Source organism: Mixophyes fleayi, chromosome 4 (genome assembly GCF_038048845.1).
Source record: "Mixophyes fleayi isolate aMixFle1 chromosome 4, aMixFle1.hap1, whole genome shotgun sequence".
Taxonomy (NCBI): Eukaryota; Metazoa; Chordata; class Amphibia; order Anura; family Limnodynastidae; genus Mixophyes; species Mixophyes fleayi.
The window spans coordinates 78,802,189-78,827,530 of NC_134405.1; the positions used below are offsets into that span (position 1 = coordinate 78,802,189).

General features: G+C 39.0%; 1 protein-coding gene across 2 annotated transcripts in view; it reads left to right on the top strand.

Annotated features, from left to right (window-relative positions):
* GOLM2 (golgi membrane protein 2) overlaps nt 1–25,342 on the top strand; it is a 32,058-nt gene that overhangs the window by 1,575 nt on the left and 5,141 nt on the right. For both annotated transcript variants that reach the window (XM_075207514.1, XM_075207515.1), the window contains exons 2-8: nt 13,855–13,909; nt 19,396–19,498; nt 19,587–19,671; nt 20,616–20,751; nt 22,882–22,962; nt 23,043–23,138; nt 23,237–23,371. In XM_075207514.1, coding sequence (XP_075063615.1) covers nt 13,855–13,909; nt 19,396–19,498; nt 19,587–19,671; nt 20,616–20,751; nt 22,882–22,962; nt 23,043–23,138; nt 23,237–23,371 — 691 coding nt within the window. The remainder of the gene's footprint in view (nt 1–13,854; nt 13,910–19,395; nt 19,499–19,586; nt 19,672–20,615; nt 20,752–22,881; nt 22,963–23,042; nt 23,139–23,236; nt 23,372–25,342) is intronic.

A 25,342-nucleotide genomic window follows, 5' to 3' on the forward strand; every position in this document is an offset into this window, starting at 1 on the left:
CTGGACACATTTCTATAAACATTATGAGCCAAGTACAAATGTTATGAGACATCAATTATGTAAATAATAATTTGTAAGCTGTTCATATTTTGGAGCTACTCACATTGACAGGTTACAGAGCATCTAAATTGGAAATGATCAGCATTTAATTCCTTTAAATATTATACAGCCAAAATAGCCATCATATTATACCCAACATGTGCAAGAACAGCAGAATCCAGAAGTCTACATTGCCTGTGTCCTCTCTAGGCCCATTAAACATTACACTGCCCTTTACCTTTCCTTCAGTAAATTTGCTGGGTCCCATAAGTAAAGGTTTCCAACATTTAGCTTTCCAAGGCTCTGCGTTAGAGAAAGCTGCTCTGTTACAAGTCAGGGTTGCACTGGTTTATACACTTCTGTCATGTAGTCAATGGAGGTTCTACAAAGTGGCCACCTCTAATGATTCCCGACCACCTCAGATGGGGAGGGTACAGCTAGAGAAGGAGTGAGGACTGATGACATGTTCCAGTCGTCTGGCCCCTTGTGACTGGGATGTGTCCAACCTTAAAATAAACAATTCCTAATCATATTTTAACATTATTTGCAAGTACAATCTTAACAATTGTGTACCTAATTTGAAGAAAACAATAGAATATTATTTGTAAATACGTTTTTCATTCAAATCTGAGCCAAGGGATGCAATTCTGATCTCCGGACTTATAGGGTATCTCCTGTTTATATATAATTTGTACACAATATTCACCATTCCCCAACTGGCAAAACTAGATAATCCATCTTGTGTTTGTCAATACCTGGACAAGAACACAATCGGTTTGTGAGTTTCTTCCAAACTGTGGGAGGTTCCTGTTATGGAAATTCCATGGATGTGACAGATGTGAGGAGGGGACATCCTGGGTAAAAAAAAAAATGAATTTCTCTTTAATCTGTGTCCTGGCCTTCATTTATTGGATACATCATTCAATCAATATTTTATTTTAGTTTTAAAAATTCATAGCTCTAGCTTTTAGTCCGTATACTCGGGGGGAGGGCTCCACTCTTCTTCACTCTTCTTCACTCTTCTTCACTCTTCTTCACTCTTCTTCACTCTTCTTCACTCTTCTTCACTCTTCTTCACTCTTCTTCACTCTTCTTCACTCTTCTTCACTCTTCTTCACTCTTCTTCACTCTTCTCCATTGAGCTATACATAGTGCTTAAGCCTTGATGTTCCATGAAACCTAATTTTGCTGCAAACACAATTTGAATTTCCTTGGAACCCAAGGCTGTCATTGTAGAGCTTGATTGCTACATTGAGCGGACTTAAACTTAAGACTGCTCAGACCAAAGCCTGCCCTTTTTGGACATAGCCATACTTAAATGTGCAAATTGTAAGAAAGTAAGTTCTTGGTTAAGCTGGGTACACACTACACGGTTTTCGTCCAATAATCGACTCAATCAGCCGACATACGACCGCTCGTTCAAAAGTCGGGTCAGTGTGTGTAGTGACACGATGGTCGAAAGTCTGCCCAAATGGACGATTGTCGCCTCATTTGGTTGGTCGTACCGTTAAATATTTTCGTTCCAATCTCGTTTCCGTTGTGTATAAATTTCCGACAGATCCACGACAGTGAGTGCGAAATTGCAATCATTGCTCACGACAACATGGCTGTAAATAGTCGCCAAAGGGACGTCCGCACTTCCCTTTATCGTCCTAAACAAGGCTAGTGTGTATGCAGTCCATGGACCGAGCGATCGGACCATCGATCGCATGTAAAATCGATCGGCATAAAAAGTTGGTGGAAATTTCTGTAATGTGTACCCAGCTTTAGTAATAAGTTCTTATCCTGCTTCCTTGATCAGCCTAATATTTACAGACAGTAATCCCTGTGTCAGGTTTTCAAATAGTCTTTCGTAACAGGTATTGTTCCAGTATCAGAACATCTTTATGGAGTGCCTTATCTGTGTCTTTTTATTTCTCTGCACAATATTTGTAGAAGCACTGCAGAAGCTCACGGCATAGAGGTGCATGGTGCTCATTATGTTCTTACCTATTAAGTATTATTATAAGTAGGAACCCCTTTAAAAATAAGATCTTGTGTAATATATTTGTTTTGGGAGCTGGACAAATCTCATGAACAAAGTAGTTCGTGCACTTAAAAAACAAACAAAAACATTGGTGGTACCTCACATTTGGGAGTTTTGGGAGTGATTTCTATAAAGGTCTTGAATACACATCTTCCCTGGCTCCTTAATAAACAAAAAAAAACAACAACTCTTGGCTATTATATTTGATTAGCTTTGATGAAGACCAGCAAAGTGTGCTGTAGGACAAAAAGGGTATCTTTCTTTCTTACTTTGTCACTGGCATCTAGAATAAGCAGTCCAAAGTTACAAAAGAGGTCAGAGGGGCTGATTCAGTTCTTTGCAATTTGCTGCCGTACAGCTGCACTCCTTTCTGGGTTCTATGGTACCCAGAGTATCGCTGGTTTTCCAGTGATGAAAAACGAGAAAGATACATGGCTGTGGAGTGCCCTCTCGTGCATTCATTCAAGGGAATTGGATCTTATATGATATTTGTTGCATATTTCACACTTGTGTTCCTTCCTGCTGTACTGCAGCTACTATAACCAATTATTGTTCCTTTCTTTTTAATTCAATTGCATTTATTACAAATGAAAAGTTTCAGTTCAATCTGAGTGTCAAGTTTTCTGAAATAATACACTACATGGCCATAATATGTGTACATCCCTCTAATTAGTGTGTTTGGCTAATTCAGCCACACACATTGCTAATGTGCATAAAATCAAGCATACAGCAATGCAGTCTCCATAATCAAACATTAACAGTAGATTGGGTCGTACTAAAGAGCTTGGTGGCACTGCCGTAACATGCCACCTTTCCAACAAGTCAGTCAAATTTCTGCCCTGCTAGAGCTGCCCCAAGAAAATGTAAGCACTTGTTATTGTCAAGTAGAAACATCTAAGAACAACAGCTCAGCTGTGAAGTGGTCGAAAACACAAGCATCTGTGGCATGTAAAAATCACCTGTCCCCAGTGGCGGGCTGGGCCGGGGGGCAGGAGGGGATCGGCCCCCAGGGCCGCTCAGAATGTTAGCATTTAGGGCCGACCTGCATATATTACTCTTTCTTCCGGGGGGCGGCCTGTCCTCTGTTGCAATACTCACTACTGGGTTTAAATTATCTCTGGAAACAAAATGTCGCACAAGCCTCATGGATTGGATTTCCATTGCCGGGCAGCCGGACACAAGCCTCAGATCACCATGCGTAGTGGTGTAAAGCACACGGCCATTGGACTCATGGTTAGGCCTGGGTTCCTTGGTTCCAGTGAAAGTAAATTTTAATGCTAAGGCATACAATGGCATTAAAGAGAATTGTGTGCTTCCAAGTTTGTGGCTACAGATTGGGGAATTTCCTGTTTCAGCATGACAATGGTCCCTGTGCACAAAGTGAAGTTCATCAAAAATGGTTCTCTGAGTTTGGTGTGGAAGAACATGACTGGCCCTCAGAGTCCTGACCTCAACCCCATCGAATACATTTGGGATGAACTGGAATTTGACTGTGAGCCAGGCCTCATCTCCCACCCTCACTAATGCTCTTGTGGCTGAATGAATTCGAAACCCTGCAGCCATGTTATAAAATCTAGTGGAAAGCCTTCCACGAACAATGGAGGCTGTTATAGCAGCATAGGGAGGGGGAACCAACTCCAGAATAATGTTAATGATTTTGGAATGAAATGTTCTACAAGTACACATGTATTGTATGTGCAAATGCTATTTGGTTCTATGCACACTTTCTTCCCGTGGAAGTCTAGATAGTTGGGCAGATTATGCATACAGGGTCCGATTCATGTTCGGAGACAACTTGCACGCAAATTGCTTTTTAAAAAAAGAGCACGGACCTTGAGCTTAATTTCGACCGTATTCAAATCCAAACGTATCTCAAGATACATTTTCATTTGAATCTGGGTGTAAGTGTGCTCTGCTTAAACATTAATTGTTGTGTATAGATACACACAACAGACTGCAGTGTACTCACAAGCGTCTGTTCACTAAAAGGTCACATCAGAACACGTACATTTTTTTTATTTTTATAACAAATAGACAATTCTTAACAGTATAATCATTAAAAAAGTGTTGTTTTTTTTATTAAATACATAAATCTATGTTTTTAATGTGTACTGTATATACAATGAGTTTATATAGTCTAAATTATTTGCATATTACATGTTCTATGCTAGCTAGTGACACGCATACGTGTAGTTCTTTTTTTTTTTTTTTTTTAAACAAAATTTTTGATTGTTTATTTAAACAGGGTTACACGTATAAAATATCAGCGGTGAGTTGTATATATGGAGAAGAACATAAATACATGAGGATAAAATGGTAACATTTGCAGGCGTATGATAAATAAAGTGATGTAAAATCCAAATGTAGATTTGGTGTATATAATTCAAAGTTTGTAGATAAGGGGAGACATACAGGGGTTAAGGGGGAAGAGAAGGGAGGTATCTGATGAGGGAGAGAGAAAAATAAAGATGAGTGAGTTTGTCTATGATAACTAGAGCAAGAGATTGGCATATTTAGTCAGTCATCTCCAATCAAGAAGAAGTAAATAGAAAGTAAGTTAAAATAAGAGAATGTCAAACGGTAGAAAGGGGCGGTTCTGCTTCATAAAAGGATGTCCAGGGGTTCCACACAGCTTTGAATTGAATTGGAGTATCATTGAGGGTGGCGGTTATACTTTCCAAGCGATATGTTGACCATACAAAATTTATGGTCGCAGTAAGTGAGGGTGGGATCGAGCTCTTCCAGTGCGAAGCAATCAGGCAGTTAGCTGCATTAAGAATATGTCTAATTGGTTTTTGAGTTGGGCGGGATATGTTAGGGAGAGGTCTAGGGAGTAGTGAAAAGAGCGGTGTGTCAGGAATTTGAATGTGAGTAATGGAGGATATCAACTTATGGACTTGTTGCCAGTATGAGATTATCTTGGGACAGGACCACCAAACGTGCAGCAGGGAGCCCCTACAACTACACTCCCTCCAACATCTGTCCGAGGAGGCTGGGAATATAGTATGAAGACGCGATGGGACCAAGTACCATCTACTATATATTTTAAATGAATTTTCTTTGATTCGAACAGAGATAGAGGTTTTAGCCAGATTGGTTCTAATCTTGGTCTATTCTTTAGGATCTATAGTTTCTCCTGTGTCTTTCTCCCACGCGAGTTCATGTGCTTCTTTAGATGGGAGGTCAAAATTATTTATTAAATGGTATAATGTCGATATGAGGCCTCTCGTTGAGATTGGGTGTTTACAGAGTGATTCTAGGGGAGAGAACTGATCTGTGAGGGCTGGTTTAGGTAGGGAGTTGTAGAAGTGTCTAATTTGTAGGTACTGATAAAATATTGAATTGGGAAAATCGTATCTTTTTTTTTAGCTCCGCAAATGTAGGGAAGATGTTCATGGGAGCAATGTCCCATGGAAATAGAAGATGGTGGCGAGTCCAGTAGTGGAAGGCTTTATGATTTATCCCTGGGGGAAATCAGGAGAGTTCCATAATGGAACGAGGAGCGGGTATTGGGAACGAAGTTCATAGACACGTGTCACTCGATCCCAAATGGCTAATGAGAATTTAACTGTGGGGATATGGTTTAAGTGTTTAGTTCTGAGTTGAGGCTTAGTCCAAAGCAACGAGGAGGCTGAGTATAGGTTAAGTAAATCAGCTTCTATATGAGTCCAGACACGCCGATCTGGGGGAGAGTGCCAAAGGACGCATTGCACTAGATGAGTGGCTTGATAGTATTTTATAAAATTTGGTAAACCCAGGCCTCCTATACTTTGGTGTTTGAATGAAAGCCGAAGTCGGATTCTTGGTTTACGACCGGCCCATATGAATTTTGACAGGGATTGCTGTAAGTTTTTAAGTACATGCATGGGGACATGTATGGGGAGGGTCTGCCATAAATAGAGGAGGCGGGGTAATATATTCATTTTTATAGTGGCTATACGACCAAACCAGGAGACCGTAAGTTTAGACCACTGTGTAAGGTCAGCTTTTATTGTGTTAATGAGCTTTGGGAAATTAGCAGCATAAAGTTGGGAGTAAGATTTAGTTAGATATACACCTATATATTTGAGTTGCTTAGATTGCCACCTAAATTTGAAGTTAGATTTAAGTGTCTGAGTTTCCGCGGGCGCAATATTTAAACTCAAAATCTCGGATTTGTCAGCGTTAATCTTATAGTTGGAAAGGGAGCTGTATGCGTCAATTTCTTTGATAAGATTTGGTAGCGTAATATGAGGGTTAGTCAGTGACAAGATGACATCATCAGCGTACAAAGCAATTTTATGGTCCCTAGTGGAGGTTGGTATACCCGTAATATCAGGGTTGATTCGTATGCATGCTGCAAGGGGCTCCATAATGAGGGCAAATATAAGGGGGGAAAGAGGGCATCCCTGTCTGGTGCCATTGTGTATAGTAAAAGAAGTAGAGGTGAAGCCATTGGCTAATACTGAGGCTGTTAGGTTATGGTATAACGCTGAGATACCACGACAGAAGTCTCCTTGAATTCCCATAGAAACTAACGTTTGTTGCATGAAAGGCCAAGCGACCCTATCAAAGGCCTTTTCGTCGTCTAAGGCGACCACCAGAGCCGGGAGAGCGTCTGTATTAGCTATATGAATCAAATCAATCAGCCTTCTAGTGTTGTCCGAAGGCTGTCTGCCTGGGACGAAACCCACCTGGTCTGGGTGAACTATTGAGGGTAGTACTGGGCTCAGCCTATTGGCGAGAACCTTAGCAAAGATTTTTAAATCAACATTTAAGAGTGATATGGGGCGGTAGCTCCCCGCTTCTGTGGGATCCCTCCCAGGTTTGGGTATGACTACAATCCCTGCTCCAGTGGTCGCCCCGTCGAATTTGCCCCCCGATAATATGAAGTGAAACAAACCAGATAGCATGGGTGCCAGGGGATTAATAAATGTCTTATAATAAAGTGTTGTAAATCCATCTGGTCCGGGAGCTGATTGACGTTTCAGAGTTTTAATAACATCAATGATTTCTTCTGCCGTGATCTCAGCGTTGAGGGAGGCGAGCTGCCCAGGGGTTATTTTAGGGAGATGGCACGAATGGAGATATTTTTTTATGCTGGATTTTAGAAGGAGGGGGTCCGTGATGTCTGGGACGATATTATATAAAGATTCATAATAAAATCAAATCTATGTGCTATATGTTTTGGGTTATATAGTAATGAGGCTGTAGAAGATTTTATGTGTAGTTCTTAATACTAAGACTATGCCATGTCAGTCATTGCCAGGGCTGCCTTCAGAAATCATGGGGCCCCCCTTGTCCTCCGCCCCCCCCTCCCCCCCCATGAGCAGCAGCGCAACACATACTTACCTGGGGGCCCGCTGTCTTGCAGTCCGCTGGTCTCCGCTACTCTGTCTTCAGCCAGGCACCAGGATGCGATCGCATGGGTGGAGGAATCATTCCCCCTGCGATCATGTGCTCTGGCTGTCACAGGTTGTCAAAGGCTGAAGACAGAGTAGCGGAGACCAGCGGACTGCAAGACAACGGGCCCCCAGGTAAGTATGTGTTGCGCTGTTGTACAGGGCCCCCTGGTGAGCTCGGGCCCGTTACAACAGTACAGCCCGTACCCCCCTGATGGCGGCCCTGGTCATTGCTATCAGTCGGCACTTACATCTGCCCTGTAACTGGTGCAAGTGTGCTATTTCACACAAGATACTGCATGCAAACGGACTTGCGTCCGAACATGAATCAGACCCACAGTGTAGAGTGTACATGCAAAAGAAAAGAAGATATAAGGTTATGTGGCTTTTTACCTATATGGTCACCACTCTCTAAGTTCAGCCCTTAAATTCTTGTAATTATTTACATGATCTGCACTATACAATTTACATTATCTGTATATACAATTTACACACTGTATATCTGCTGTCAGGGACACTGTCTGTCTGTGACAGCCTGTCAGTGGGATGGATCTGTGATAGCCAGGCAAGGTATCTTCTACACTCTATTGCATCCTATTCAGTGACAGCCAAGATTGTGGTTAGTGGAGCTGTGGATTGGGATCTGGACAAATTAAAGAAATCCTTGGCAGAGAGATCTGGTATAGTGAGACTGAGCACCACAGCGGGAGATATCATGAGCTGCTGTTAAGGCGGCACTGACATAGTCGGTGGTAGTCACATTACCGATGCTTAGATAGCCGACACAGTATATTCCTACAAAATAAAGCCGGTTTATAATAAACCCGATAATAAGGAAATGCAGACTTAACTTAAAAAGACACAGTGCATCCCCGATATGCCTAGTAAACGACTGCTCTATTTTCCGATTGAAGGAAACAGCGGCACTTGCTATTGATGTCTTTAATAAGAGCGACAGTCAAATATCCAGATTTAAAGCGGCAATACCAGAACCCATGTAAAATGGTAGATTGGCGAAAGATGGCATTGCCTCTTTAAATCTGGAAATTTGACTGCCGCCCTCATTGATGTCAATAGTAAGTTCAGCTGTTTCCTTCAATCGGAAAATTGAGCGGTCGTTTACCAGACATGTCGGGGATGTACTGTGTCTCTTTAAGTTAAGTCTGCATTCCCCCCCCCCCCCCCCCCCCCCCACACACACACACACACACACACACACACACAATTTTACCACTTACTGGAAAGTACTTTGTATCCAGTCTTATAAAGAAAGAAATTTGGATTTTTGGAAAAAAAACACGGCATTTGGTCGTGCACACACCCATATTCAACTAGGAGCGGATCTGAAGATACGTGCACTGATAAATATGGGTCTGGTCTGCTTGGCTTTACTATACAAGAATCTGCAGCATACATCCAGTACCTGTGTGGAATATAAATTATCAAAGGAGTGCACACAAAACAAGAAAAAAGTTAAATTAATGTCAATGGTTAATAATAAAAGCAATAATGATGATAAATGTTTTTTAAAAAATTTAAATATATATATTTCCCATTAAATAACTTTCTTAGGATGTTCTTAATGTTTACAGAACATAAACTTCATTATTATAGTTGCTCCTGGTTGCAAACACATGCTCTAGCATGTATACGAGAATGTCATCACTAATACTCAGGGCTAGCCCTGTAACTGGAGCAAGAGATACGGCAGATAAACAAGTTTAAAGCTTGAATCGGACGTGGCGTGTGCGCTAAAGTTTTGCACGCACTTACTGTACATTGACTATGGGCAAACGCCCCGTTCCACCCACCCATGAAATCGTAGGCTGTTGTAAGTGACCTTTGCGTACGCAGATGAATTGAACATTGCTGCGTTTAGTTCTGTATGGTCCGGTTCGGGCCATGTGCAGATCAAATTTGCAGATTATACAGCATTTACAGTCATTGATTAACCAGGCTCAATGTGTGTATATTTTCTGATGGCACTAGGCTATATATTAAGACACAGCAGGATTGTATCTTGCTACAGAAAGATTTCTGCTAAATAATAAATTGGGCTGCTATGGCAGATTAAACTTGATGTAGAAAAATGTAGGGTTCTACACGTAGGCCGTGTAATAACTATGCAGTACTAATCCAGACAGAAAGCTGAAGAGCAGCACACAGTGCCAGGCAGCTACTGCAAAAGCAAATGAAATCCTGGGTTGCATAAAAAAAGGGGGTTAAATGTACCTGATGAAGGTTCAGAGGCAGGCAACCTACTCAGTAAAGTGAGTGGAAGGGTAATTTAAAAGAAAATGTTTGTTTTATTTATATATTTATAATATAATTTTCAAGGTAAAAATAATGGCTTTCACCACCAACATGGGAGGGGGATTTTTACTATAAGGGAGGTTCAGCTATGGAATTCCTTATCACATTAAATGTTAATTGCAAATTCACTACTGGGATTAATAAATGGATTGAGTGCTCTTCTTGCAAGAAATTATAAGTGTAGCTTTAGCTAGTAGAGGACATTATTAGGCTGATTGGTACAGGGAATTTATCAGATTTAGCAACTGTTAGAAGTGTCCCCCAGCACTGTGAGTGCCACAGAAGCAACCTGTAGGAGCTATAATGTTCAGGCTGGGCTGATACCACGAGGGAAGGATTATCTACCTTTGTGGATTGAAACCATTTTGAATGCTGACCTCTCTAAGATAATATCTGATGCCTTCCCACAAAAAAGGACTTTGAGAAGCTTTATCCATAAGGTGAGAGCAGCCCTCTTGAGGTCACTGTCATTAAAGCAGACAAGGCTCATATCTCAAAATGGATAGAGTACAGCCATGGGGGCAATGATGCTTTTAAGAGACAGCTGGTTCTCCCTTATCTGGCTGCTGCACTTCACGAGTTGCAATATCATATGGAAGATAAATTGAACCACAGTTTCAGAAATATTAGAGTTAAGGGCCTTGTTTTTAATGGAAAACAGAATAAAGCCTCTTATCTAATCACACAAATAAAACTGGAAGTGTGCCAATGTCCTAGTTACAAATGTATGGGAAGCTGTGCAGTATGAATGTGTCTTCTCTCCCTTCAGCTCCACTGTTTGCTCAGTACAGTAGGTCCTGACACGTACTCTTATTCTGCCTGAACACTATTGTTGTAACGATGTGTGAGAGATGAAGAGGTAGGAATACAATACAGTCCCCACAGTAGCGGCTCTGTCTCTGGCAGCCATCCATCCAGGGGCCAGCTGGTATTTCTACCTATGCTCTTCTACAGTGTTACAGAACCTGTCCAGCAGTGATTGTGTGAAAAGCTGACTATGGGATCCTGATGCATTGATCAAACAGGAGGGGATGCCTCTGTTGTATTACAGTGATGGAAAAGGAGAAGGCCTGTGGAAACTCAATGGCCCCGATTCATCTTGGGATGCAACTTGCATTTAAAAAAACAAGCACGGAACTTGAGCGTTTTTCCCACTGTATTCAAATACAAGCGGATTTCAATATACATTTCCATTTGGATATGGGTAGAAGTACTCTCCTATATGTTTATTGCCGTATGTAGACACACAGAACAGAGTGCAGAATACACACATGCGTATGTGCAATATAAAGTCACATCAGAACGCATGCAGAAAAATAAATAATTATAAAACAAATGAACATCATTATATCATTAATATAAGTATTTGTGAAAAAATATATATATATTTTATTTTTAACAGTAAATACATAAATCAGGATGTTCTTAGTGTGTACTGTACATACATTTTTGTAGTCTATCTTCCGTGCATGCACATACGATCTAGTGACACGCATACATAGTTTTTAAGACTATGCTGTGACAATGACCACTATCAGTCGGCACTTACAGCTGCCCTGTAGCTCGTGCAAATTATATGGCTAAAAAAAACCACATACTTGGACCGACCTTACCTTACATTGTCTGTTTTCATCCACCCCTTTCACCAGCATTCCAACCTTCAAGCCGTAGGTAGTCTTAAGTGTCATTTGTTTTCGGACATGAATTGCATGCAAATGCGTTCACATCGGGTCTGTTTCTAAGAATGTGCAGAGCTATTTTGCGCAAGATACAGCACCCAAAGAGACTTGTATCTGAGATTAATCAGGCCCAATGTTATCTTTGTACAGTCTCTGATCTGTCTGTATCTGGTTTGTTTTCTGTCATTTGTGTTTAGTCAAGGCCTGACTGTGCTTCAGTAACCTATGACCTTGCCATTAGGCAATGCTCCTATGGTGTTTTGTTGTTGGGGTTTCACACATGGATAATTTTAGGAGGACAAGAACAATGTAATTGATATAACTAGGCTTAGTCAAGTGTTTAACTATAGTCATTCCTCTTCTATATGAAACAATGTAAGTACAAACCTAGTATGGTTTGATAATGAATTTATCCAGGTAGTTATATGATATGAAAAATCAGACTGAAATGACTTTATATAGAATTCATATAATGTGCCAGATTGCTAATGCTATTGGTACTCTTTGCTGCATCCCCAGTTACTCTTCAGTAAGGAAGACATCATGCTGGATATGACTTTATGATGGTGCCTCTATACCTAGAAATAGGTATGCAAGCTTCATGTGGAATATTATACATTCTTTTATTGGTTGCATTAGATAAATACATAATGGGAGGAAGTTATGTTGGCCACACTCATTACTCAGTAGGGTGATTCAAGTTTTTTTAACCTATAAAAATCTGATTAGTTTTAATGGAATAGTTTTTTTTTTTTATCTGACATGCTGGTAAATTTGTTCAGCTGATCACAGAATTTATATTTCCGTGGGGTTTGCTGTGTTTTGTGTCTTCCCGAATTACAGATAGGTATCCCAGACTCACGGGAGACCAGGGCATTCTCCCACATCCCGCCCACTGCACTTGGAGATGGGGACCTTCATGATGCAATTTGTTACAGATCGTGTCATTTTGGTCCCACCCCCTGTAGTGAAATGATGGGATCACAACATTGCACTGTGGGGGTGAATCGTGACGGCCTGCTCCCCTTTGCAGTTGAGCTTCGCCTTCCCTCCGGGAGATCCTGGATGGAAACAATAACAATTTGGCAAGTATTCATTATGTGTAGCCAAATTGGTCACAGATCCGATCATGTGGTATGTGACTTGAACAAAAATATCACAATCTGTAACAAATTGCATCATGAAGGTCCCCCAACAAAAATATCTGTTTGTTGCAAGTATTATTGTGTGTCTAACAGGGCACACGTCTCTATCTTGTCACTTTTCAATGCGCTACAAACAATAGCTGTATTATTGATATAGCTCATAATGTTGTCCATATCTTAGGTAGCATGGGCTAGACTAAGAACTTGTCTTCGTGCGTACCAAACAATGCAATATGAATAAAACCTTGATGAAATGGAGCAGGATTGAAATATAAGCATTTCTTTGTATTGCCGCATATGCTGTTCACACTAGCAGCATTCATATACATAGCTGAGAGTTCACCATGAGAAATTGTCTGCAGTAGTTTCTTTCCGTAAACACTTTGTTACATTATAACATTGCTGGTCATATGGACAGTTGACATTGATATTTATTACTCTGTATCCAGTTGTCTTTTCCCTGTAATCAATGAAATAGCGGAAAATTCTAAGCTAGATGAGCTATAATTTAGGGAATGAAGCATGTACATGGCTTTTGTATAGACATAGATGATCTGAAGACAAAGCAATTTTAAATATGTAAAGCTGAGAGACAAACATTTACATTTATTGCAAAACGCTGTATTCTACTGAAGCACATTTAGTATATAGCAATTAATCTTAAGTTCTAGATTTTCCATTCCATTCTAAACAAAGACATTATACTTGCTATTGAGCCAGATCCAATATTATCAATGATCCTGGTCAGCCACAATCTTGAGTGTCCACCAGTCAGCTGCATGTGGGGCAGCACAGTGGCCTAGTGGTTAGCACTTCTGCTTCACAGCACTGGGGTCATTAGTTCGATTCCCGACCACAGCCTTATCTGTGTGTTATCTCCCAGGGTTTGCGTGGGTTTCCTCCGGGTGCTTCGGTTTCATTCCACTCTCCAAAAACATACTTGTAGGTTAATTGGCTGCTATCAAAATTGACCCGTGTGTGTCTGTGTGTTAGGGAATTTAGACTGTAAGCTCCAATGGTGCAGGGACTGATGTGAGTGAGTTCTCTGTACAGCGCTGCTAATTAGTGGTGCTATATAAATAACTGATGATATACACAATTTGGTGTAAAAGGCCTTTTTATACCAGAAGTATAATAATAATAATTAATAATAATAATTTCTGATATAAAACTGATTTCTATAAGCTTTTGGGTATTCATAAGCCAATGACTATGATTGCTTAATACTGGTGCAGCGGAAGAATTTACTGTATTTTCTGTCTTGTTTTCAGGAAAAGCTGCTGGCTAATGTGTCACTCCAGATGGCAGACGTCACTCGTTTGAAGGGTAAGTGAAACATATACACAGCCTGTCATATCAATAGGTCCGTCCCCATAAAAGGGTCATTTGAAGTATCACTGGAGTTTAGTAAGGGATCACCACGAAATTTGGACCCTTAAGGTAACTTTTCCTCCTGAATTTAAAAATACAAACCAAATTACTTTAGCTGTCTTACGTTTCGAGTTACAGCAAAAATGCAAGCTTTAGAAACAGAATTAAAACGCTAGGTTAAATTAACATTAGATAATGGGTAGGTAGGTGCTTAACAAAGGTATACATTACTACCACAAAACAAATCCGCATGGTACACTCAAAAAAAATTATGAAGTTGATGTTTGATTACTGTTGTATCGCATACATAATTTGCACAATAAACCATGAAATGTAATAACTTAAACATAACTGAAGTTGAGTCAACAATCACATTATTTTCCCCTTGTTTTGACCCTGTTGTACTTTTCCTTAAAGTGACAGCAGACAGTGTATACTGCCTTCCAGTACTTCCTTGAATAGCAGGCACTTCTGTTACACAGAGGACGTGAATAAAATGAACAAAACACTTATAATCCATTGAAGGCCAAGGCCAAGACAGCACATTTGTTGATTTGTTTTGTTTCATGAAGTGTACCAGCACATCTTGTTCCTCCTCATTACATTGAATAATATACTTAATGTACCAGCTGTTATCGTACACTGCTGCTATGTATGTTCCAGTTTGCAGATCACTTTTGTCTATTTATTTTGTGACTGTGGTCATAGTGACACTAACACTGGTTCCTGCTGTCTTCATGTCATCTGATGACAAACAGTATATGTGTAGCTCATCATTACTAGTAGGCCAAAATCTATGATGAATATGTGTTCCTGCCAGAGTCTTTGCTGTTTCTAGACAGCTATGCAGCTTGCTTTGCAGTCTTGTCATTTCTTTGTGACACGTAGGAAAACTTTATGCCATGTACATTTTCATTTGCCCAGTTATATAACTCCAAAAGTGTGAAGATGTGATAGGTTTCCACTGCTTGCAGACTGGTGCGGGTGGCTAGACGTGTAATTGTCCCTCTAATGCCGTCACACGGACTTTTAAGAAAAAATTCCATTCTGCTTCAATGTCATCCTTTTGAAAGCATAAGCTCAAAAAGTTTTTGCAGTACTTGTATTGTGCACTATCACCATCACTAAAGTAGTGAACATACTTCAATTTTGGTAATAGTTTGGATAAGTGTTTCATAACTACTGTAATGAAGGCATGCACAGTTATGGTTACATAGTCACGGGTATCACTTATAACATACAGACTCACACAATTTATAGTGTGACAATCATCTTGCCTAAAATATACAGCAAGTGGGTGGAGTGTTGCTTGTGAAGTGTCCTAGTGGAATCCTTGAATTGCATCCTGACACACGAATGAATAATTTTCTGCAAAATCTAGTAACCCAATAGCTTCTGTTTGTGGTCGTATGATTTCCTTGAACTGGTGTAGGTATTCATCCTGGGGCTTTGTTGTTGCATCATCATCAACTACAAATAACTTCACAGAATAGTTCCACAGCACTAGTGATTATAACCAATTTACTTTGGTCAGTGTGGACCCACTGCTACTGCTTGTAAACAATTGTGTCGCTATCATGAAAAAGTTTTTCAACTGTTTTCTGAAGTGCTTCCAGATCTGGGCATTTGTCACATCCATGAAGCATACATGAGGAGCAAACAAGGATTTCAGTTAGGTCTTTTTAGTCCATCTTTAGTGGTAGAGCAACAACCCATAATTTTACGTTTTGGTGGTTTCACAAACACACACAGAATACATACCACCTGTAGCAGCACTACAACCATAGAGGTTGTAAGGAACAAAGCTTAGACAATCCAATTCCAATGTCTGGAAAGCGGTCTTTGAAAGCAAGATAAAGCTCTCTCAAGTTTACTAGGAGTAGCCTTTTCTGTTTGTTTCTGTAAAAGTTCCAGGAGGAAGAAGAATGCACAAACTCTTTGTTTCCAGGGCACATCCGAGAATGTTCATCATCTTGGTATAACTTCTGTACCCGATGAACGATTTGTACAAGAAGGGCTTTACCTCTATATTTTTCAGATTCTACCAGTATGCCATGGGTTGCTTTAAGTTCTCTTGATTGTTTTACCATGTTTTCTGTGACATTAAACTTTTCTGCAGTCTGCTTAATAGTCCAGCTGTTTGGTGCCAGAGTTAATATTTTTGTTTGTCGTGGCACCTCTTCACACTTTTGCTTTTATTCATATATCGGACTCTGTAAATCATCACAACCTGAACATTTACTTATTCTCTGTGGTGATTCTAGTGCTAGGAAGAGACAATATTTCAGTAAGCTTGTCTTAAATGGCTGTAGTTTTCTGCTCTCTGTTAGCATATGCCTCCCATTGTCTTCTCTTTACCCCATGCAAATTCACTGTCGTACAACCAAGCTTTGGAATGCTTTCATTCAGCTCATCTGTTTCTGCAGGATCAGTCTTCACCGGGGATTCAACTTCTTCTGTTGGCATATCTGTCTGTTTGTTTACAGTGTGACAGTTGAATTCTGCGTTTTGGGCAAAGTTTCTGTCCTGGCTTAATAACAGCATGAAGTTGACACTCGCCATGTTCTTTGGCCCACTTCAGTGACACAACTCTTAAGCTTTTTCGGCCCTTTCTGTGAAACAAGAAATTATTACAGCATGTTTGTCTGACATTCTTCATAGATTAACAGCAGTACCTTTTCATGATGGTAACAGACTGAGGTTCCAGGATCCCTGGTTGCATTTGAAACTTCAGCTCTCAGAATCAAAAATTTATTTTTCTTCATCTGTAAAGTAGTCCCAGCTATGTAATCCAGTGGTATTTGAGTAGATAGTAATAGGGCAGTCAGTATTTAAAAGACTACCAAATGTGCACTTTGGAGGAGCAGCTGCCATGATTGACTATCTTTCTCTCTGTCTCCCTCTCTCGTCCTGTTGTCATCAGTTTCTGTATAGGAGGGTTATCCCATTGCCTAAGATTTGTTCACATTTTGGGTATGGTTTTTGACTTATTCAAACAACAAAATAGACCATTTGCGCTCCAACTATGTAGAACTTCCACATTATATACAAAAGATAAGTTCTATATATCTCCCTTCTGTCACGACACCTCTTCGAGAACGCCAATCTCGTATGTATATAGAAACTACAAAATGGTAGGCTGCGCCAAGAGGGAGATGGAAAAATAAAAAGTTGATAGTATGGCAGATCTTGTAAGTATCATATATTTATTAAAACATTAAAATCAAGTTGTATATGTTACAAAACACCTTCATCAAAACATGACATCATACATTTCTAAATGTTCAATATGATATGTCTCTTTAATGGATTGTATAAAGTGCCTGGCCAGTACACTTGAAAAATAACAATTAAAAACCTAATAAAACACATGTTTTGTAAATCAAAAACTATTATCCGCTGTTGACAAACTGGTGTATTGTATAAAGGAGCAATCTCACCACACGATATGTTTTCTGAACAGTGAAGATTTATTCTCTCATGAGAGATTTTTTTCAGTGTCCTATTGTTAGGATGAGGACGCAATATATCACTTTCTTCCCTATATTCACAATATGGGATATTTCAAACACAATCTCAATTCCTCTATGTGTACTTGGGATACTATGTTCCGTGCTCCACGATAGCCACAAAGAGATGTGTACCCAAATGTGTGTATGGAATAAATTCCTATTGACAAAAGTGATCCAAGGGGTTAAATATCATCCGTCAATTAATTCTCTGAGCTTGCAGAGGTAACACTCTTCGTTAACATAGATATATTGTGATGAAAACGTCCACTTGCCAGATATAAAAGTGGATTATTAGAAGTCTGGGTAACACTGCAGAAGGGAATATTTAAATATCCAGTGTATACACGCTCATCAGCACTGTGAGAGAGTGTTTTTATCTTCTGGATGTCAAATTTCCAGCTACTTGTTGTAAACTCTAGAGCCGTGGTTCACGTCCGTTCAAAATCCCAATAATCATGAGCCCAAGCTAAGGGATAATGATAGCTTATTGAGAACAATGTAATAGATAGACAGTCCAATGTCCTTGTTTCCTCCAGAAGTTTTTCCAGGTACTTGAAAAACTATATCACACTAACGCGTTTCGTTAGCGTATGAGCTAATTTTTTCAAAGTTTTTGACTTGGCATGGTTTCCTGTGTACATTATGTATGCAGTACAACAGTAATCGAATGTCAATTTCATTATGGTTTTTTTCTCCACTATAAAACAGAGTACTATGCTGATTTTTTTGGTGTGTGGTAGTAATACACAGCTTTTGTTAAGCACCTAAAAAATGTGACCTAATGTTGATTTAACCTAGCGTTTTTAATTCTGCTCTAAAAGCTTGCATTTTTGCTGTAACACGAAACATAAGGAAGATCAAGTAATTTGGTTTGGATTGTTGAATTCAGGGGGAAAAGTTACCTTAAGGGGTCCAAATTTCGCGTTGATTCCTTAATAAACACCTGTGATACTTCCAATAAACTGGAATAAATAAGCTGTGATTAGTAAATAGTTTAATACATTGAATAATCAATATTTTGGAAACTAATGGTCAGACAGTCGAGATATTTGGCAGAAATTGATTTTTGGACATGCTCTCATTAAAAAAAAAAAAAAATCATAAAAAAAAATGGAAATGGGTGGTGGACATTTAATTTTTTTGTTTTGGGGTGATCTGATGAGGAATGACCCAAAAATGACTTGTTAGATTCTCAAACTGTGTATGTTTGTGCAACAATGACCAACACTTACACCCAACCACAATAAAACACAGTAATCTTCCCAACCTTAAGTATTTTTTAAACTCTGAACACTTCTGTTACACAATTACTGCGTCAGTAATTTCATCATGCTCCTATCGCTTCACCCAAGAGTTGAGTGAAATAATCATTGTTCAATTTGGCCACGCAGGTAGTTGGCCAAATCTGCTAAGATCTGGTTGTTCGTGTCTCTGGTTGAGAGAGCAGATCACTTCTGGCTCTGTTGTGGACTGTTAGTGTAGTTGCAAGACTACTGTCTACACTGGCAGATGGCTGTTATCTCGAGACCGCATGCACAGTAAGAATGACCCTATCTAAATCAATAGCATTATCTAGCTATGCTGTCATTTTAGGGCCGAACACAAAGCAATGTTGAGCAGTTGCCTGATATTAGCTACAATATTATTATTTTGTTTGGCCAGCTTTAGACCTTTTATACGCTGGCCGAGCCATAATTAGTAAGAAACTTAAAAGAAGTAGGTAAATGCTGACTGGCATATAGCAGCAAGGGAATTGTTTCAAAACACCTGAAGATCCAAGTGGCCTGCATCTGCAATGAATGATACGAAGCTATCCTACACATAAGATTCTTTTATGGTACAATGTCAATTTACATTTATTGTGCAAATGTCCAGAAATGATCTGTTCTCTCTGCACCTCTCCCATCATAGTCTGATCCTTCTTTACAGAACAGTTACATGAGCTACGTCAAGAGTTTCTGCAACAGGATGATCAGCTGCATGAGTACAAAAACAATTACACTCTGCTTCAGAAAGCACTAAAGGAAGAGAGGTTGGTACATAATCTTTGATTACCTGCATTAGTGAGATGGTTACTTTGTGTTTTAGAGAATCCACTAATTGTGTATTGTTCACATTAGTCAACAGTGCACGAAACAGCTGGCAGATCAGAAGCTCGAGTATAATGAGAGCATTAAGAAACTCCAAGTAGCGGACAAGGACAAGGTGAGACACAGAGAGAGTTGTGTGGAAGCCATGCAGAATCTGCATATCATTAGTTTATAGACATATGGATCTCTTTGATTCTAGACAGCAAATAATTGACATGAATCTCGTGGATCAATCACTAAAAAACAAACAAAACCACAGACAATATTTTTAAATAACCTCCACATACATGTTTAAGAAATCTGAGATCGTTAACAAAGTGCTCCTGATGTGCACCAAAAATACGCCTTGGTTTTTGTATCTGGACACATTAATGTCTAGTTACATAAATACGTAGTGCACCTAGAAATGCATTCTGGAAGGTGCAAAATGTGACAAAGTATAGGACAAGAGTCTGATCTCTGTGAGCTCAGAGCATATCAGTTCAGATGCAGGAAAATAACTAGTTTTGTGCCTTGCTGTTTTTTGTATTTTATTTTTTTATTTATTTTTATGACATTTTTTACAGAATTGTACAAAGATGCAAAGAAAATAAACATTGTAAGAAAACCAACAGAAACAGGGGTGGGACAAAGGATGATTATTTTGGTTTTTCTTATTAGAACATTAATGTTAGAGTAGATGAGAAGAGAATTGTAACATGTGAAGGGTTATGTTCTCTACTGGTAATATTTTCTATTCTATTCAGATGGGGATTTGGCTAAATACAGTAGGTTTTTCAAAAATATTTGGTTAACAATTCATATTTTGATTGCCATGATATTTGAGTCTACAGCTTGCAGAGCTAAAACTAAAGCAAGTAATGTATTAGATAGTCCCTTCTGCTTTACTTTAATAAAAATATAAAGGTTCAGCTTTGGATCTAGATTTGTGAAATTGTTATGTGATAATGATGGGTTGAATCCTAAAATATGAAAGATTTAAGCACTGTGGTGCCTGGCAAATCTACGATAATATAATAATAATACCTTGCATACTAAATTATGTAATGTTCCTTGTAGGACAAGGTAGAGAAGTCATCCATCAAAGTTGCAGGAGGCGAAACAGGCACTGAGAACAACGTGCACACGATGGCCACCATAGCTATAGACAATCATGTGGAGAACCCTTCCAGTAACCGCCTGAACTTCGAGAGAGGTAAAGAAATGTGTTGCCAGCTTTAAATATTTTGATGCGTTCTTCCAGGATACTTGCTCCCTTTTTCTAGAGATGTGACTGTGTCACAACAAAATCTAACTGAGCATGCATGACATGTGGGTGTAAAAAATAAGTTAATAAAAACCAAACCACCCAGTCTGTCTAAAAATTAAAATTATACCCCCCAAATGTACATTTCACCCTCACTATTAAACATTCAGTTCTGCCACAACTAATATTTAGTTCAGGAACTGACATCATTAGGAAGCCTTCAGTTACTCACTCAAAATCACAACCTAAACTAGAGATGTTGTAAACCAAACAATCCTCTGCCTTACATATAGTGTTTATAAAAAAACAAAAACAAAAGCCGATCTGGTACATGAATTTGTTAAGAACACAAAGACAGAATGTTACTTAGTGGAGTTTAATATGGAAAAAAAATCACAATGCTTATTGTATACAAAGGGATAACAAATTGATATATAGACATATGAATGCAAACCATTTCTTAAAATTAAAACAGGAATACAAATATAAACAGTCATTGCATACTGACTTTATCTGCTGTCCAAGAAAAGCTAGAAACTTTGGACAATTCATCAGTAGAACGACAGAGTCAAAACTGACAATCTTTAAATTAATTTCCTTACTTTTAAATAGTCTTCCTTGCTCACCTCATTCCTTTCTTTTGTGAGGTCACCAAAAAAAGTGGATGGGTATGCTAATCTATTTTACACTTCTAGTAATAAATTCTATAATTAAGATACCTTTCTTCTGGAGTAGAACAGATATACAATATTAGATCTGTTGAAGTTATGTTTTTTTTTTGCACATATGCATAGGAAACATGATTATGCTGTATGGATTCTTTAGGAAGATATGTTATCCCTATATGTTTATTAGGAGATTGATATTTCTCCATAACACGTTATGGACTAGTTCCTCCTGGTTACAAATTTGTACAGCGATCTTCTCAAATATGGATCCGAAAAACTATTGTTTTGATGTTTTTTCCCTCCAGGTAGTATACCTGCACTCCTGTGGTCATTTCCAGCTGAACGAATTTTGCCAATCTTCTAATCATCTGTGACTGGGCCATAAATTATATCTGACTATAGTCAGATTTAGTCTTCTGTGACCCTTTTAGCTAGGTGAAAATTCCGTGACACTTTCAGCTTGGTGACAAATCAGATTTCTGATGTAGATATTGACATACATTAACCCCTAGTTTACTTACGCACAGTGAATTCATATGTTAAAAACAACTCCTATCTTTGGGAAGGATCAGCACCACATTAATATATTATTTTCCTGATTAGGCCATAATCCTGACACCATAGAATAGAATATTCCACCTCTTTATACTGAGAAGCCGTGCCTTGCTGTAGAAACTCTCTATATTTTCTCCTTTAGGAAAATCATTACTGTGGAGTATTGCAGTGCATTAAGTTTCCTCTACTGACTTTACAACTCTATGCTGAAAGCTACTCCCCAAATGTGGGACCCGCATTGTTAAACAAGGAATCTTCTGCTCACCCAGACTGGAAACCTAATATCTCGATTAAAAGCAAATTTCACCTTTTTACCGCAAACCAGCTCCTCTCCACTCCCCTTGCTACCCTTTACCTTAAATATAGGGGTCCTTTCAGTAGAAACCCTTCCTCTGCACTCTTCTCCCAGTGCTAGAATTAACATGAAGCTGCATAATGTTGGGAACAAGAGGAGTGCCTAACATAGGGCTTTGCTTGCAGCTTAGTCACAATTGGGCCTTCCCTTGTTTAGTCCAATATTGTTTAATATCTCGGAGCACTAACCTAGGTCTTCTGAGACCTAGATTCTGAAGATGTCATTGTGAATTAATGGTTTGCAAAGTACTCCTGAAGCTGGGTAACCATGATTTGGTCAAAGGAAATCATTTAAAACCATTAGGTATTTGAACCTTGTTCTTTCAACAACCTTGATCCATATATAAGAGCTCAAATGGAAGCAGATGCTTGTCAGTGATTTAATAAAGTAGGAATGTATTGCTAATAATAACATATAACATATTTTATGTTATTTTTTTTCCTTTATGACATAATAGCTTTACATTTCTTAATGCTTACTGTATTTTTTCTTACTATTAAGATGCTGGCAAAGTTGGTGGTGATGCAGGAATGCCAGAGATAGAAGACAGTGAGCCAGCAAAGCCCGATCTTGCCCCCACTGGTGAGTCTGAAGAAGATGGGAGGGATTGTAACATTTCTGTGGTATCTGTTTTATTAACACCATAAATATACTTTATGTAGCTGGAAAGAAAGCCGACATTGATGCCTTGCCACATGATGTTGGGGAGTCCGAGAAGCAACCTTCCTTACAACTCGACTCTATTGCCAATGCTCAAGGTACGTGGCTTCCTTTCGCGTTTCTCCAAGGGCAGGGCTTGTTAAGAGGGTCAGATTTGTGAGCAGAGTCCTGATCAATCCTTTCTCTTCTTCTCTAGCCAAATACTTTCCTCCTGGTGCCAAGAAGGAGTCTGTGCCCCCCCTAGAGGAAAATGCCCTGAAATTTGGTCAACTACCCCTGAAACAAATCCCCAAAGAGCCGAAGTCCATGATATTTCCTAATATAAAGCAAAGTAAGACTGACCTTATTAATTCCACGGGGAAGATATGTACATATGCAACTAGTAAAATCTGCTTTCTACTGTGAAAACAAAGTGCTACATATAAAACTTATTTCAAAAGCGAACCCGTGCAGCCAAATCCTATTTAAAACTCACTTTTACATAAAATGTCAAGAAAAATGTAGGAAAGTGGCTAGGATCTCTTTAACATAAAATATAATACCAAGCACATTAATGGAATTGTTCCAATAAAGGCCCTTTTTACAGTCAAATGTATTTGTGAATAATATCACATCCTTACCATTCACTGTGCCTTAATATCACAAGTAATTATTCGTATTTGCATCCCAATTCCAATTCATGTTTATTAATTGTCATAAATCGGCATCAATGTTGATTAAAGGCATGCAGGATTTTCTCCTCTGCTAGGCAGATTACATTGCATGGCATAATTTTAACATATTTACAGCCATCCAACACTATATATTGAAGTCTAATAACTTTAGTGGACAGTTATTACACAATGAAAGCATGGGAAGAAACAGATCGCCATCTGTTGGCATGTCCTGGTACTGCTGATAACGTAGTTGTAACATTCCAGGGGGTAAATGTATTAACCTCCGGATTGTTGAACTCCCGCGAGTTCGCCGTCTTCAGCGCTTAAATTTAAAGCGGCGCTGCCTTGTAAAGGGAAGTTTTACATTTAAGCGCTGAAGACGGCGAACTCGCGGGAGTTCAACATTCCGGAGGTTAATACATTTACCCCCAGGTGGTATTTCTCTTCTGTATAAAAAATATTTTTTGTGTTTTTAGAACATTTGTAAAATGCTTAATTTTTAGTTTAGATATGTTCTACCTGTGATTCCTATTATTAAGGGTTGAGTGATGAAATGCCTAGTTTTACATGGATTCTATAACTGATAGCTCCGCACGATGCTTAAGCAATACGTACTGATGGTTGGTGAGAGCTTGCACTGATCACTGAAGTTTTCTTGTCTTTAGCTTAAGCAATACAACATGGATAGTTCAGTGCTCAATATATGACGGAGGTCATCCAAAGTAGATACAGGAATGCATTCAGTGTTTTACCTTGATAACATAAGATAAGTTAACAGTTTACCAACAGTGTTAGCAACTTAAGCTTTTTGTGTAGTGACATAGAGGCAATTTGTGCACCCTCCTATTTTATAATCCCTGCTCTGTCTTTCTACATAGCATTGTTACTGACAAACAAGTTATGACTGGCAACATTCATGGAGCCTATGTGCTAGGAACTTTGTATTTATATACTGCTAGCTGTCTGCAGACAAATGGTGCATAAACGTAGAGTTCAATATGCAGGTGTATAAAGTGCCTGTATGTCACTGCCCTAAAAGATATTATTACACTATGATCTGGATGTTAAAAGCATTGACTTTTCAACGTATTATATTTGTCTTGCTTTATATTGTTGCAACCTACAGATTTACATACAAAGGGCCTGAGTCATTAAGGAGAGCAAAGCAGAAAAAAGGAGTAACTTTGCACTTGGACAAATCCATGTTGCATTGGAAGGGGAGGTAAATTTTAAGTGTGTGAGAGTGTAGTTATAGTTGGGGTAGGGCATGTCCTAGATCAACATTAAGGGCTATATTTACTAAGCTGCGGGTTTGAAAAAGTGGGGATGTTGCCTATAGCAACCAATCAGATTCTAGCTTTCATTTATTTAGTACCTTCTACAAAATGACAGCTAGAATCTGATTGGTTGCTATAGGCAACATCCCCACTTTTTCAAACCAGCAGCTTAGTAAATCTAGCCCTAAATGTCGGTGTAAAATAGAGCTATCAAGTATTTGTGTGCTAGATGAAAAAACAGCCAGTATTTAACTTATGTGCAAAAGAATACACTAATTTGTTCCACTTGCATTGTAACAGGTCTTGTCCTAGAGCAAAGTTTTTTTTATTTTTTTACCTTTTTTTTTTTTGCTTTTGCTCTCCTTTAAT